This window comes from Xenopus tropicalis, chromosome 3 (genome assembly GCF_000004195.4).
Source record: "Xenopus tropicalis strain Nigerian chromosome 3, UCB_Xtro_10.0, whole genome shotgun sequence".
Lineage (NCBI taxonomy): Eukaryota > Metazoa > Chordata > Amphibia > Anura > Pipidae > Xenopus > Xenopus tropicalis.
In genome coordinates, this window is record NC_030679.2 from 57,193,060 (window position 1) to 57,206,597 (window position 13,538).

General features: G+C 39.6%; 1 protein-coding gene across 6 annotated transcripts in view; it reads left to right on the forward strand.

Moving 5' to 3' along the window:
• srgap1 (SLIT-ROBO Rho GTPase activating protein 1) overlaps nt 1-13,538 on the forward strand; it is a 109,049-nt gene that overhangs the window by 46,649 nt on the left and 48,862 nt on the right. For all 6 annotated transcript variants that reach the window (XM_031898916.1, XM_018092246.2, XM_002941251.5 and 3 more), the window contains one exon: nt 247-409. In XM_031898916.1, the coding sequence (XP_031754776.1) occupies nt 247-409 (163 nt within the window). The remainder of the gene's footprint in view (nt 1-246; nt 410-13,538) is intronic.

The window sequence follows — 13,538 nt, forward strand, 5'->3', positions numbered from 1 at the left end:
AGTGGGATTTAATGCCAAACGTATTCTGTCACATTTTTAGTATTTAACAATCTTTTACATTTAGTGCAAAAACAATTCACATTCTGCAAGCAGAGCACACACACACATAGACAGAAATAACCAAGCAATATTTGACACTTCTGTGGGACACAGATATCTATTGTTTCCACAGTTAGCAGGTTAAAGAGTTTTGGTCATGTCCACTTGTTCATAATTATTGTGTTGTTTTGTGTATCTTATTCAAAGGAAAGACCAAAATCTGCTGTCTCCAGTGAACTGCTGGTACTTACTTTTGAATCAAGTTAGAAGAGAGAGCAAGGATCATGCAACGTTAAGTGACATCTACCTGAACAATGTGATAATGCGTTTTATGCAGATCAGTGAAGACTCAACAAGAATGTTCAAAAAGGTATGTTTAACAAAATACATATGTTTTTTAAAACTGTAGTTGTGTTTCAAAAGTTGACTGTCTTTAACCAACTCAAATGTTTTCTTTGAAGTGAATATATAGGGGCAGATTTATCAAATCATGAGTTTGAATCCCAAATGGGAAAAATTCGGATTGGATACAAAAATTTCTGAAGATCGCAAATATCACAAAAATGTTTACGAAAAAAATCGTATTAGTCACGATAATATTGTATTGGCGATCCGAAAGTCACAAAATTTTTGTACTGTTCTGATTTTTTCACGCGAGCGTACGAAAAAGTCGTGCAAGCCTTGAAAAAGTCGCCGAAAATACGCTCTGAGCATTCGTGGATTAGTGAATCTGCCCCATAGTGTTGTGTAGAGGTGAGCATACAAGGGAATGAAACTGAAGTAAAGCTAGCTAGGATCTGATTCCATTTTCCAGAACACATATTAGACATAAGCAGATTTAAAATAGGGAGGGGATTCAGATATTGTCCCAATATTCTGTCCTTGGAATGATCGTTTGAACAATCTCAAAATCAAATCCTGAGACAAACAGGAAAAATTATCCCCCATTTTTTTCACAACCTCATTCAGCTGGGCTTATGTAGAAAAGGTGCATTTTTACACAGACCTAAATGATTCCATTTATCTTAGGAACTCTGCCTCTTAGGAACCATTTCTCAACTTCCCCTTAGGCTCACACAGTCCTTAATCCCCTCCCTCACCTTTTCCCATTCAGGTATGATACATTCTGAGACTTCCTCTGCTTATTAAAGAATCTTAGCACCATGTACTGTGGAAAGCAGAGGCATTTCAAGTCCCAGAATCCATCAGTTCACAATGGCGAAAGGCGGGCGGGGTTGCATGACTATGAGTTGAAGGTATGGGAAATGGTTCTTTAAATAATCCCTGTTTGGGAGCAGCCTAACCATTCAGCCTTTAAGCTATCAGTCTAACTGGTCATCCATGTATTTGGCCAAAATTTACATAGAAGTTGGCTTGCCTGTTGTACATTTAAGAGCGCAGATTTTTTTTGTAGGTTAAATTCAGACCTCTGCATGTAGTTGGTTTTAGATCACCCATAAACAAGAGTAGGTTCATTTCTTACAGGAGAGATTTTTATTTTTAAGTTATAAAGCAAACATCTGACTATTTAAAACCACCACATGTATCCAACTAGTTTTTTTTAGACAGAAAAGCAAATGGTATGGAAATGCTCAGAATAAAACAACTTTTGAATGTAGCAGTAGTCATGGGACTGATGAGCTTCCACAGTCTTTTCACACCTTTGTTCATATGGTTGAAAAGCTCAGCAAGTGGTTAAATAAAATCCCCTCAGCTGCTACCATGCTGCATTGGATGGTGTCCTTTCCTGTTTGTTTTTTTTTAAACCTCATTAGGATTCTTTCATTTTTAAATTGAACTGACCTCCTTTCAAGCAAACTGCCTTGTTTTTTTTTTAAGATCATATTGTGTCGACTTGAATTTAGATGAGAAAAGCAATGCACCCTCCAGGCACTAATCCAGCAAATTTACTCTCATTGTAGAGTTTCCAAGAGCTTCTCTTGCTTGGAATTCCTCTACCTCCTTCCAGCAGCTTCTTTGCACCTGTCATCCCTTCCTGTGGCTGCAGTGAAAAGCCATGCAGATTGGAACATTGTGCTCCAGTTATTTCCAATAAAAACTCTGTAGGTTTTTTTTCTGAATGCCACTATATCATCACTGCATAGTGTGCCGGAAGTCATAAGGAAACTGCCAGTAAATGTATTTATGGTAGGGGTAAAAGTTAGTGTTATGAAAATGGCACACAGTAATGTTTTTAGTGCAACAGTTCTTTAAAAGGCTCTGGTTAAATCATATCACCCAGAAAGTATGTGATCTATGGCAAAATCCTTGTCAAAGCCACACAAACAATAGTGGCATCTATATTTAACAGTGCAACCAATCGATGTCATAAAAGTCATAAAATTATATCAAAGACAAAATTAAAAAAACATGCCAATTATTAAGATGGCTATTGTTGGCTAATTGCTAACCAAATTGTCTGTCTCTATTCTATTGAATGCTGTACTTTGACTGTATACAGTGCTTGTAAGATGAATTAAATAGCCACGTGCCTGATACATTCCTTTGGATGATTGGCCAAAAATTCATTTGTAACTGATTTGGTTGTAAAAAAAAAAGCAGCTGTGACTGTGTAAGTTATAAACCCTGCTCAAACTAAACATGATCTTAGTGCCACTATAAATATAAGTGACAACATTTAATGTTGGCCTACTTGTCATGATTACAGGCCTTTCAGCTTGTATATAGAACCTGCCCTCCCAAGTAAATTGGCACCTGACATATGTCTCATTGACTTTTCCTATGGAAATGTTAGTTAGACCAAACAATGCGAATTGACAGTGAATGCTGGGTTGTGGGATGGCTTCATCTATTCATTATCCTCTCTGAAGGTAATGATTTACATTTAATGTACTATGTAGCATACCGTATTGTGAATTTTGTTAATTTGATTTTGATATTGTATTCCATTAAATGGCCAATTTCCTTCTCCAAAATGAAATGCACATTTATTGTCTTTAAACAAGCAGTATCCAGTCTAGTGAATGACCTTTTGTGAGGGAAAAGCATAGAAATAAGCAAGCAACTTTCAGTTTCCATGCTAATTAGCTGTTTAAGGGCACTCCCTTGGTCTGTTTGCTTGTGAAATAGATCAACCGTACCTAGGGACCAAAATAGCATTCCTGCTACAATTTCTTTGCATGTGACAGAATGACAAGTTACATTGATTGACTGTGATAGACAGACAGTTATATGACTGAGATTGGGTTCAGAATATGGATGCAGAAATAATTAAATTTCACTTACCATTGCCTAAATTTGTACTTACTGTTACCTTATTGTTAGGGGTTAACTTTTAGGGTGTTATGGAATGCTCTGATCCTAGCAACTTTGCAAACTTGTCTCAATTTTATTTTTTATAATTTCTGAATTGTTTCCTTTCCTCTTCTGCCTTTATGCAGCTTTCAAATGGGGGTAAAAATCCCAGCATCTAAAATAGTATCACTCTTTGAGGCTACAGTTTTATTGTTATTGTTACATTTTATTACTGCTTCCGATTCAGGCCTATTCATATTCCAGTATCTCATTCAACAAATAATTAAATTTCACTTACCATTGCCTAAATTTGTACTTACTGTTACATTATTGTTAGGGGTTGTTTACCTTGACATGCATCATGTCACTTCCACTGATGAGCACACAGAGGTCTAGTGTTTATTGAGAAGACTAACGTTCTTTTTCAAAGTGACTCACACAGCTAAACCAGTGCCTAATTAAAGGAGACATATCCTATAAAAATTATGAATGTACCAGGGAATTATACTCCTCTAGATATAGAAGGATTGTGCTTAAAAAAGTTGTGTTTCTGACTGATTTATTGAGAAATTCCACAAAAACCCCCACTAGCCCCGCCCATCTGTTCCACTTCCTGCTGGCTGAATTCTCTGGATGAGCTGGGTAGCCGGCGGCCCTCCATAACCTGCACTGTAGGATAGGAACCAATCAGCAGCTAGGCTGACCTGATAGGGAACTGAAGCCTGTCTGTGCTTGTGTGACTGCAGGGCTGGGATTGGCTCTCCCTCTCCTAATGTGCTTCTGGCAGGGACCGTTAGGACACGCCCACTCTCCATTTCAAACTCGGGCAGAGAAGTGAGAGGATCTATAGGGAGCTCCAATAAAGGGGCCATTGTTACAGATAGGGTTAATGTTTAGCCCAAAGGGAAACCAGCACCGGATATTATTCATAATTGCCTACAAAATTACCTTTTTTTCCCATTTATCCAATATGTCTCCTTTAACATTCAGGGGCGGGAAAAGTGGGGAATGACATCATCAACACAAGTCAATCATTGGGGGAAAACACCAAAGTTGTGAATATACAAAAGAATTTGCAAAAAAGTAAAAATAAAAGGGAATATATACACAGAAAATACGGCATACAACAATATACAGGAGATTCTGAAGCACTTGTGTCTCAGGAAAGCGCAACATTGTATGCTGTTAAACAAAACAGAGCTAAACTGGTGGGGAAAAAAAAAAAAACCAAGTACCTTAGAGTCAGTGAAGGAATAGGGAGTTCACGCTAGGCATATGTTGCAATAATTAGGAGCGGTTACAATGTATTAGGGACTTACTGTTACAAATGTTATATCCAGTGTTGTAGCCAGAACCTGTCAGTGTGAGGCGGGAATTGCAGGACTGCTGTTCAAAGGGGAGCACAGCTGCTTACTACTCCAGGGGAAGACCCTGTGTAAGGTGCGCGTTGCCATGGTAACGTCTATGCGTTGCTATGGTCAAGTGCCTGGTGTGGAAAGGTTGTAATGCCAGGTTGTCAAAAGTAAAAAATTTAAAATAAAAAATGCGAAACTGGAACTATCCCAATTAATACTCTGTATTGGGAAATTCAATAACCACTAGAGTTACAGGCACTCCTGTAACTCAGAGACTCCCACCTAATGATCAATTGTGCTCATAAACATATCATTTTGGGGAACATTGTAGGAAAGTAACCTTACTTATGTTTTACCAGGGTACTATATCATACGTAATTTACTGAATTGGCCGAATTAGAGAACCCTAGAACAGGAGAATAAAAAGAGGGAAAGTAAAAAAGGAGAAGATGAATTAAGACATATATCACCCAGAACAGTAAGTGTTGCGCAGCAAGAGTGCATAGTCCACAGGAGCAAAAGTTGGTGGTATATAGGGTGAGTGGTCCATAATCCACATAAGTTAATTTACATGGCAAGTTAAGGGACATATAAAGGGGATAGGACACTGATCACCAAATTATGCCATGAGAGATATGGGAGAGACCAGACTCAGAAATAGATATATATATTTTTGAGCCAAGCTGAATAAGCTAGGAGGGAATATTTTGCTAGATAACATTTTCTATGGCTAATAGACCACAGCCTCTCTAAATACATCCCATTGTCCTTCTGTAGTGTTCTAATCCCTTTCCAATAATTTATTTTTCCAATTGTCCTAATAATGTTAGTTTACAAAATATTGGCAGTAATCTCTGCATTCTGGAAAATAATGACATTATTTTATAAAGATACAAACAATGAGGTTTGTAATTGTTTTAACATATGGAAATTTTCTAAATGGGTACTCTGGGATTATTTTTGTTTGGTTTACAAGACAACTTTATAAATAGGCAATCTGCTTTGCAGAGATTTTTTTTTTACTAACTTACACAGTTACATAGTTACATAGTTACATAGGGTTGAAAAAAGACCTGTGTCCATCAAGTTCAACCCATCCAAGTAAACCCAGCACACCTAACCCACACCTACCAATCTATACACTCACATACATAAACTATAAATACAACCACTAGTACTAACTGTAGATATTAGTATCACAATAGCCTTGGATATTCTGATTGATCAAGAACTCATCCAGGCCCCTCTTAAAGGCATTAACAGAATCTGCCATTACCACATCACTAGGAAGGGCATTCCATAACCTCACTGCCCTCACCGTGAAAAACCACCTACGCTGCTTCAAATGGAAACTCCTTTCCTCTAATCTAAAGGGGTGACCTCTGGTGCGTTGATTGTTTTTATGGGAAAAAAGAACATCCCCCAACTGCCTATAATCCCCTCTAATGTACTTGTACAGAGTAATCATGTCCCCTCGCAAGCGCCTCTTTTCCAGAGAAAACAACCCCAACCTCAACAGTCTAACCTCATAGCTTAAATCTTCCATCCCCTTAACCAGTTTAGTTGCACGTCTCTGCACTCTCTCCAGCTCATTAATATCCTTCTTAAGGACTGGAGCCCACAACTGCACTGCATACTCAAGGTGAGGCCTTACCAGGGACCTATAAAGGGGCAAAATTATGTTCTCATCCCTTGAGTCAATGCCCTTTTTTGTACAGCACTTTATTTGCTTTAGTAGCCACAGAATGACACTGCCTGGCATTAGACAACTTGTTATCAACAAAAACCCCTAGATCCTTCTCCATTAAGGATACCCCCAACACACTACCATTCAGTAGATAGTTTGCGTTTATATTATTTCTACCAAAGTGCATAACTTTGCACTTATCAACATTGAACCTCATTTTCCAGTTTGCTGCCCAGTTATCTAATTTTGTCAAATCGCTCTGCAAAGCGGCAGCATCCTGCATGGAACTTATAGTTTTGCACAATTTAGTGTCATCAGCAAAAATAGAAACAATACTGTCTATGCCCACCTCCAGGTCATTAATAAACAAGTTAAACAGCAAAGGCCCAAGGACTGACCCCTGCGGTACTCCACTAACCACACTGGTCCAATTAGAAAATGTTCCATTTACAACCACTCTTTGTACTCTATCCTTCAGCCAGTTCTCTATCCAATTACAAATATTATGTTCTAGGCCAATATTCCTTAATTTGATCATTAACCTTCTGTGAGGTACTGTATCAAACGCTTTAGCAAAGTCCAAGTAGATGACATCAACTGCCATTCCAGCATCAAGGTTCCTGCTCACCTCCTCATAAAAGGCAACTAAATTAGTCTGGCAAGATCTGTTACGCATAAAACCATGCTGGCACAAACTAATAGTATTGTGAACTTCACTAATCATCTGTTAAAAGTTAGCCTAAAGGCTAGTCTTCTTCTGATGAACATTCGGATATTGATTGTACATTTAAATGCAACAATCTAAAAATAACATTCAGGTTAAAATTGTAGGATAAAGCCCTAAAAATAATAGGAGGATGTTCTGAACATGAAATAGTTGGCAGACACCATTTGTATGAAAGCAGTGTCCCGAAAATGCATTGTAGGTTCCCCAAGGATATAGTCAGATATACAATAAATGTGCAATTTTATCATTATCCAACCAAAACTACTAATTTGTTGAATAAACGACTAGTTGCCATGGTACGAAAATCATTGGGACGATAATTTGGAGCCCACACATGAAAAACTATGTTTTGGCAAAAAATCTTACAAAACATAGTTTCATACAATTACAGTGGCTTGCAAAAGTATTTGGCCCCCTTGAACTTTTCCACATTTTGTCACATTACAGCCACAAACATGAATCAATTTTATTGGAATTCCACGTGAAAGACCAATACAAAGTGGTGTACACGTGAGAAGTGGAACGAAAATCATACATGATTCCAAACATTTTTTACAAATAAATAACTGCAAAGTGGGGTGTGCGTAATTATTCAGCCCCCTTTGGTCTGAGTGCAGTCAGTTGCCCATAGACATTGCCTGATGAGTGCTAATGACTAAATAGAGTGCACCTGTGTGTAATCTAATGTCCGTACAAATACAGCTGCTCTGTGACGGCCTCGGAGGTTGTCTAAGAGAATATTGGGAGCAACAACACCATGATGTCCAAAGAACACACCAGACAGGTCAGGGATAAAGTTATTGAGAAATTTAAAGCAGGCTTAGGCTACAAAAAGATTTCCAAAGCCTTGAACATCCCACGGAGCACTGTTCAAGCGATCATTCAGAAATGGAAGGAGTATGGCACAACTGTAAACCTACCAAGACAAGGCCGTCCACCTAAACTCACAGGCCGAACAAGGAGGGCGCTGATCAGAAATGCAGCCAAGAGGCCCATGGTGACTCTGGGGGAGCTGCAGAGATGTACAGCTCAGGTGGGGAAATCTGTCCATAGGACAACTATTAGTCGTGCACTGCACAAAGTTGGCCTTTATGGAAGAGTGGCAAGAAGAAAGCCATTGTTAACAGAAAACCATAAGAAGTCCCATTTGCAGTTTGCCACAAGCCATGTGGGGGACACAGCAAACATGTGGAAGAAGGTGCTCTGGTCAGATGAGACCAAAGTGGAACTTTTTGGCCAAAATGCAAAACGCTATGTGTGGCGGAAAACTAACACTGCACATCACTCTGAACACACCATCCCCACTGTCAAATATGGTGGTGGCAGCATCATGCTCTGGGGGTGCTTCTCTTCAGCAGGGACAGGGAAGCTGGTCAGAGTTGATGGGAAGATGGATGGAGCCAAATACAGGGCAATCTTGGAAGAAAACCTCTTGGAGTCTGCAAAAGACTTGAGACTGGGGTGGAGGTTCACCTTCCAGCAGGACAACGACCCTAAACATAAAGCCAGGGCAACAATGGAATGGTTTAAAACAAAACATATCCATGTGTTAGAATGGCCCAGTCAAAGTCCAGATCTAAATCCAATGGAGAATCTGTGGCAAGATCTGAAAACTGCTGTTCACAAACACTGTCCATCTAATCTGACTGAGCTGGAGCTGTTTTGCAAAGAAGAATGGGCAAGGATTTCAGTCTCTAGATGTGCAAAGCTGGTAGAGACATACCCTAAAAGACTGGCAGCTGTAATTGCAGCAAAAGGTGGTTCTACAAAGTGCTGAATAATTACGCACACCCCACTTTGCAGTTATTTATTTGTAAAAAATGTTTGGAATCATGTATGATTTTCGTTCCACTTCTCACGTGTACACCACTTTGTATTGGTCTTTCACGTGGAATTCCAATAAAATTGATTCATGTTTGTGGCTGTAATGTGACAAAATGTGGAAAAGTTTAAGGGGGCCGAATACTTTTGCAAGCCACTGTATATTGGTGAATGTATGGCCAGCTTAAAGGAAAACAATACCCTCAGAATGAATACTTAACCAACAGATAGCTTATATCAGTGCTGTCCAACTTCTGTTGTACCGAGGGCCGGAATTTTTCCGACCTACGTGGTGGAGGGCCGATAATGGAAGCCAGTTTTGACCACTCCCCTTTTTGAAACCGCACCCACTTGAAACCACACCCATGTTATCACATGACCATACCCATATTAATGGTTGTAGTACAGCAAAAACCTGCCATACTCTGCCTGCCCTACCCTACCTGATTGTGCCATACTCTGCCTTCCCGACCCTGTCTGTGTGTGCCATACTCTGCCTTCCCTACCCTGCCTGTGTGTGCCAAACTCTGCCTGCCCTACCCTGCCTGTGTGTTCCATACTCTGCCTGCCCTACCCTGCCTGTGTGTGCCAAACTCTGCCTGCCCTACCCTGTCTGTGTGTGCCATACTCTGCCTTCCCTACCCTGCCTGTGTGTGCCAAACTCTGCCTGCCCTACCCTGCCTGTGTGTGCCATACTCTGCCTGCCCTACCCTGCCTGTGTGTGCCATACTCTGCCTGCCCTACCCTGCCTGTGTTCGCCATACTCTGCCTTCCCTACCCTGTCTGTGTGCCATACTTTCACTGTGTGTGCGCCATTCTTGGCTGGTTTGTGCCATACTTGGCCTGTGTGTGCCATACTCTGCCTGCCCTACCCTGCCTGTGTGTGCCATACTCTGCCTTCCCTACCCTGCCTGCGTGTGCCATACTCTCACTGTGTTTGCCATTCTTGGCTGGTTTGTGCCATACTTGGCCTGTGTGTGCCATACTCTGCCTGTGTGTGCCTTCCCTACCCTGCCTGTGTGTGCCATACTCGGCTTGCCCTATGATGCCTGTGTGTATGGCACACACAGGCAGCCTACAGTGACACAATGCTGGCACTGCTCCTACAGTCTGCAAAATAACTATATATTAAAAAACTTTTTAATTGCAGTACCACCTCAGTATATGTTCTTTTTGCAGTGTGCAGGGATTATTTGTGGGTTTCTACTGCTCCTGAGGTGTGAACAGGGGAACAATGGGGGTGATTACAGCCTGAGCCTGAGGTGTGAACACTGCAGGGGGGAACAATGCAGGGATTGAAAGGTGTGAACAACACAGGGGATTATATATTTAAACAATACAGCCTGATTACAGCCTGAATCTGAGGTGAGAACCATGCAGGGGGCCAGTTAATCACAGTACTGATACCATTTAAAGCTTACTCAAAGGTAAGTCATCAAAGCATCCAGACAGGTGGGGGGCCACACAGAGGGGGGTCGCGGGCCGCCAGTTGGACAGCACTGGCTTATATTATATAAAGTTTTTGTCAGTTCATGACCAGTTGGAGGGCTGTGTCCATTAGCCTGATGCTAACCTTAACGTGCCCCGTATAGCATTCCTTTACTGCTTTTAGCTGGCTGTTTCCTTAATGCTGGTAATGGCATAAATGGTAAATGAATTGTTGCTGGTGAACGACAATAACCAACAACAATTAATTTGCCTTGTATTCCATAACCACCATTAATACCATAAACTCAACCAAGGGGGTGGCAAAAGTACAATAAATAATGAAAAATACATAAAAAGTTTATTTTTCTTTCTTAAAATCACACATAAAACACATTTTCAACTAAAACCCTGTTTACTGGGCTTATGTAAATGTAAAGTGCTGATTAGGCTGAGTTAAAGGAGATCTTCAACAACAAAACTGTTTTTTGCAGTGGACAGTGGAAAGCTCTGAAAGCAGTTAGCAATATATTTGAAGTATTTCCTGTTCTAGATGTAAATTTTGCAAAAATACTGCTTAGTCAATCCGTTCTGAATATAAGCTTATATCTTCAGTAAGACCATGTATAATGGCTTCTTCTACTTTCCAGAAAAATGTAATTGATATTTGATTCAGTGCTGAAAGTACAATCAGGCTGCTTTAGATAAGAATAGCTTTAGTTTAGTGGCCCTTTCAGCAGTTACTTTTACATCATTGCACTGAAAGGGATAAATAAATTAGAAAGCACTCTAATCATCCCATTACACATTCATAAAGAAGCTACAGGAGTATTTGATTTAAGTCCATAAAATAAAGGTCTCGAGTTCTATTGTAAAAGGTGTTTTTGGAGATTCTGAAGACGCAACAACATATTGTATCATTCTACATTTGTAGACATTGTAAATGGCTTATGATGCATTGATGGTAATCTGTTGTACAAATGGGAAAATGCTTATTATGGCAAGAAAACAAAGCTGCCTAGGTCTTACAGTTGATATAAGTGTAGCAGTCATGAGTCAATGGGCATCATTTATGAAGACCCCGAACTGAAGTGCAAGAGCATTTCCTTAGTTCTCATGCAGAGAGTACTTCTGTCTGGGGTCACAAAACTTCACACATTGGCAGTGCACTCCAGGTCAGCATAAAAAAGCCGCAACAGGTGATATTAAAATCGAACAACCTTTATTTGCACATTTAAAAAACACAGCTTGAGGTTTTATGCGTTTTGTGACAGCGCACTTCCTCAGAGACCTCTCTCCATTTCTTACACATAAGAAATATATAGCCATAATCCCACCCATAAAATTACCATATCCAATGGCATCCGTTACAAACATATACATATTCCATGAACTAATTAGATGTGCCTGTTAAAGGGACAGTAACACCAAAAAATGAAAGTGTATAAAAGTAATTACTATGTAATGTAATGCTGCCCTGTACTGGTACAACTGGTGTGTTTTCCTTAGAAAGACTACTATAGTTTATATAATAAAGCTTCTGTGTAGCCACGGGGGCAGCCATTTACAGGAGAAAGGGCACAGGTTACTTAGCAGATAACAGATAAAACCCCATTATATTCTACAAAGCTTATCTGTTATCTGCTATGTGCCTGTGCCTTTTCTCCTTTTTCCCAGCTTCAATGGCTGCCTCCTTATTGACATAGCAGCTCATTTATATAAACTATAGTAGCGTTTCTGTTGCAAACTTACCAGTTTTACCAGTGCAGGGCAACTGTACATTATATTTTAATTACTTTAAAACACTTTCATTTTTCGGTGTTACTGTTCCTTTAAGTAGTTAATTGTTCACACAGTTTTATACTCTGTCTGGGGTGCAGATGCACTAAGCACCTCATGCCAGTTAAAAAAAAAAACATGGTGGAATGCAGGGTCAGGGACTGATGAATGATGTGTGTTCTCTTTATAGCACTGTGGAATATGTCCGTGCTTTGCAGGTAATGAATACTAATAATTAAAATAATAATTTAAACTGAAACGTGCATTAATGGGCAGTAAAGCCCACAAAGTAATCATTTATATCATAAGTATTCAGCATAAATTGTGCTATACTGGATTGTCTTAAATCTAAGTCTTAAAGCTAAGGCTAAGGATATACATGTATTTTTGAAACTTTGATTACATGAATCTGCATATTATGATAAAAGCTAAATATAGACTTTATTATACATAAGTCTTGCAAGTTTTAGTTGCATCCCTCATATAGGCAGATTTACTAAAATTTTTCTTTTTTTTTTTATTTTAAAATTCGAATAAACTAATTTCCACAAATGTCTGGCATTTATTAGAATATCTGAAATGAAAAATGTCAGCATGGAAAAATTTGCAGCAAATTCACAATTATGCAACCTGCTTCAAAAATCCAAAACCTCTAAAGTTTTGAAGCAAAAGAAGGATTCTCCAGGGATGGGAAGGGACATCTGCCATTGACTTTTACACTATCTCGGCAAGTTTTAGGTGACAAATTGTCGGATTCAAATTTTTAGCGGTTATGACACATACTAAATCTCGGAAAAGCCACATTTTTTTTTCTGTGACCTTTAGCGCTGGAAATCCAAATCTGAAAAAAGTCGGACAGTAGAGGTGGCCATACACGGGACGATTGTAGCTGCCGATATCGGTCCCTTAGACCGGCTGCTTTTCGGCCCGCGTAGGGGCACCAATGACGGGCCTGCCCTGAAATCGGCCAGATACCGATCAGGCAGGTTAAAAAATTTGCTTGGATCGGGGACCGCATCGGCTCGTTGATGTGGTCCCCGAACTGACTGCACCCATTACCACCGTTTTAATTCGACTTAATTAGCCTAAATTCCCCATAGGTGGGGATATCGGGAGAAGATCCGCTCACTTGGCGACCTCGCCCCCATCATGTTAGAAAGAAAATAATATAGTGCCAATATTCAAAGCAAGCGACTTTATTATAAAGAAAATTATAGTAGAGCAGATTATTCATTGCTTCATCGTGACTTTCTGCCTCGTGGCATAATATATCAGCAATCTATACACAATGTTACAAACTGTATATATAACTACAGGCTAGCAAATAAGATCATATTGATTTATGAAGCTGACAGCAGGCTAAAAATAAGCTAATTGTTAAAAAGAAGCGTGAGATTACATTATTGACATTTTGTAATTCCTTACTGGATGTCTATGCATGTATATTTAT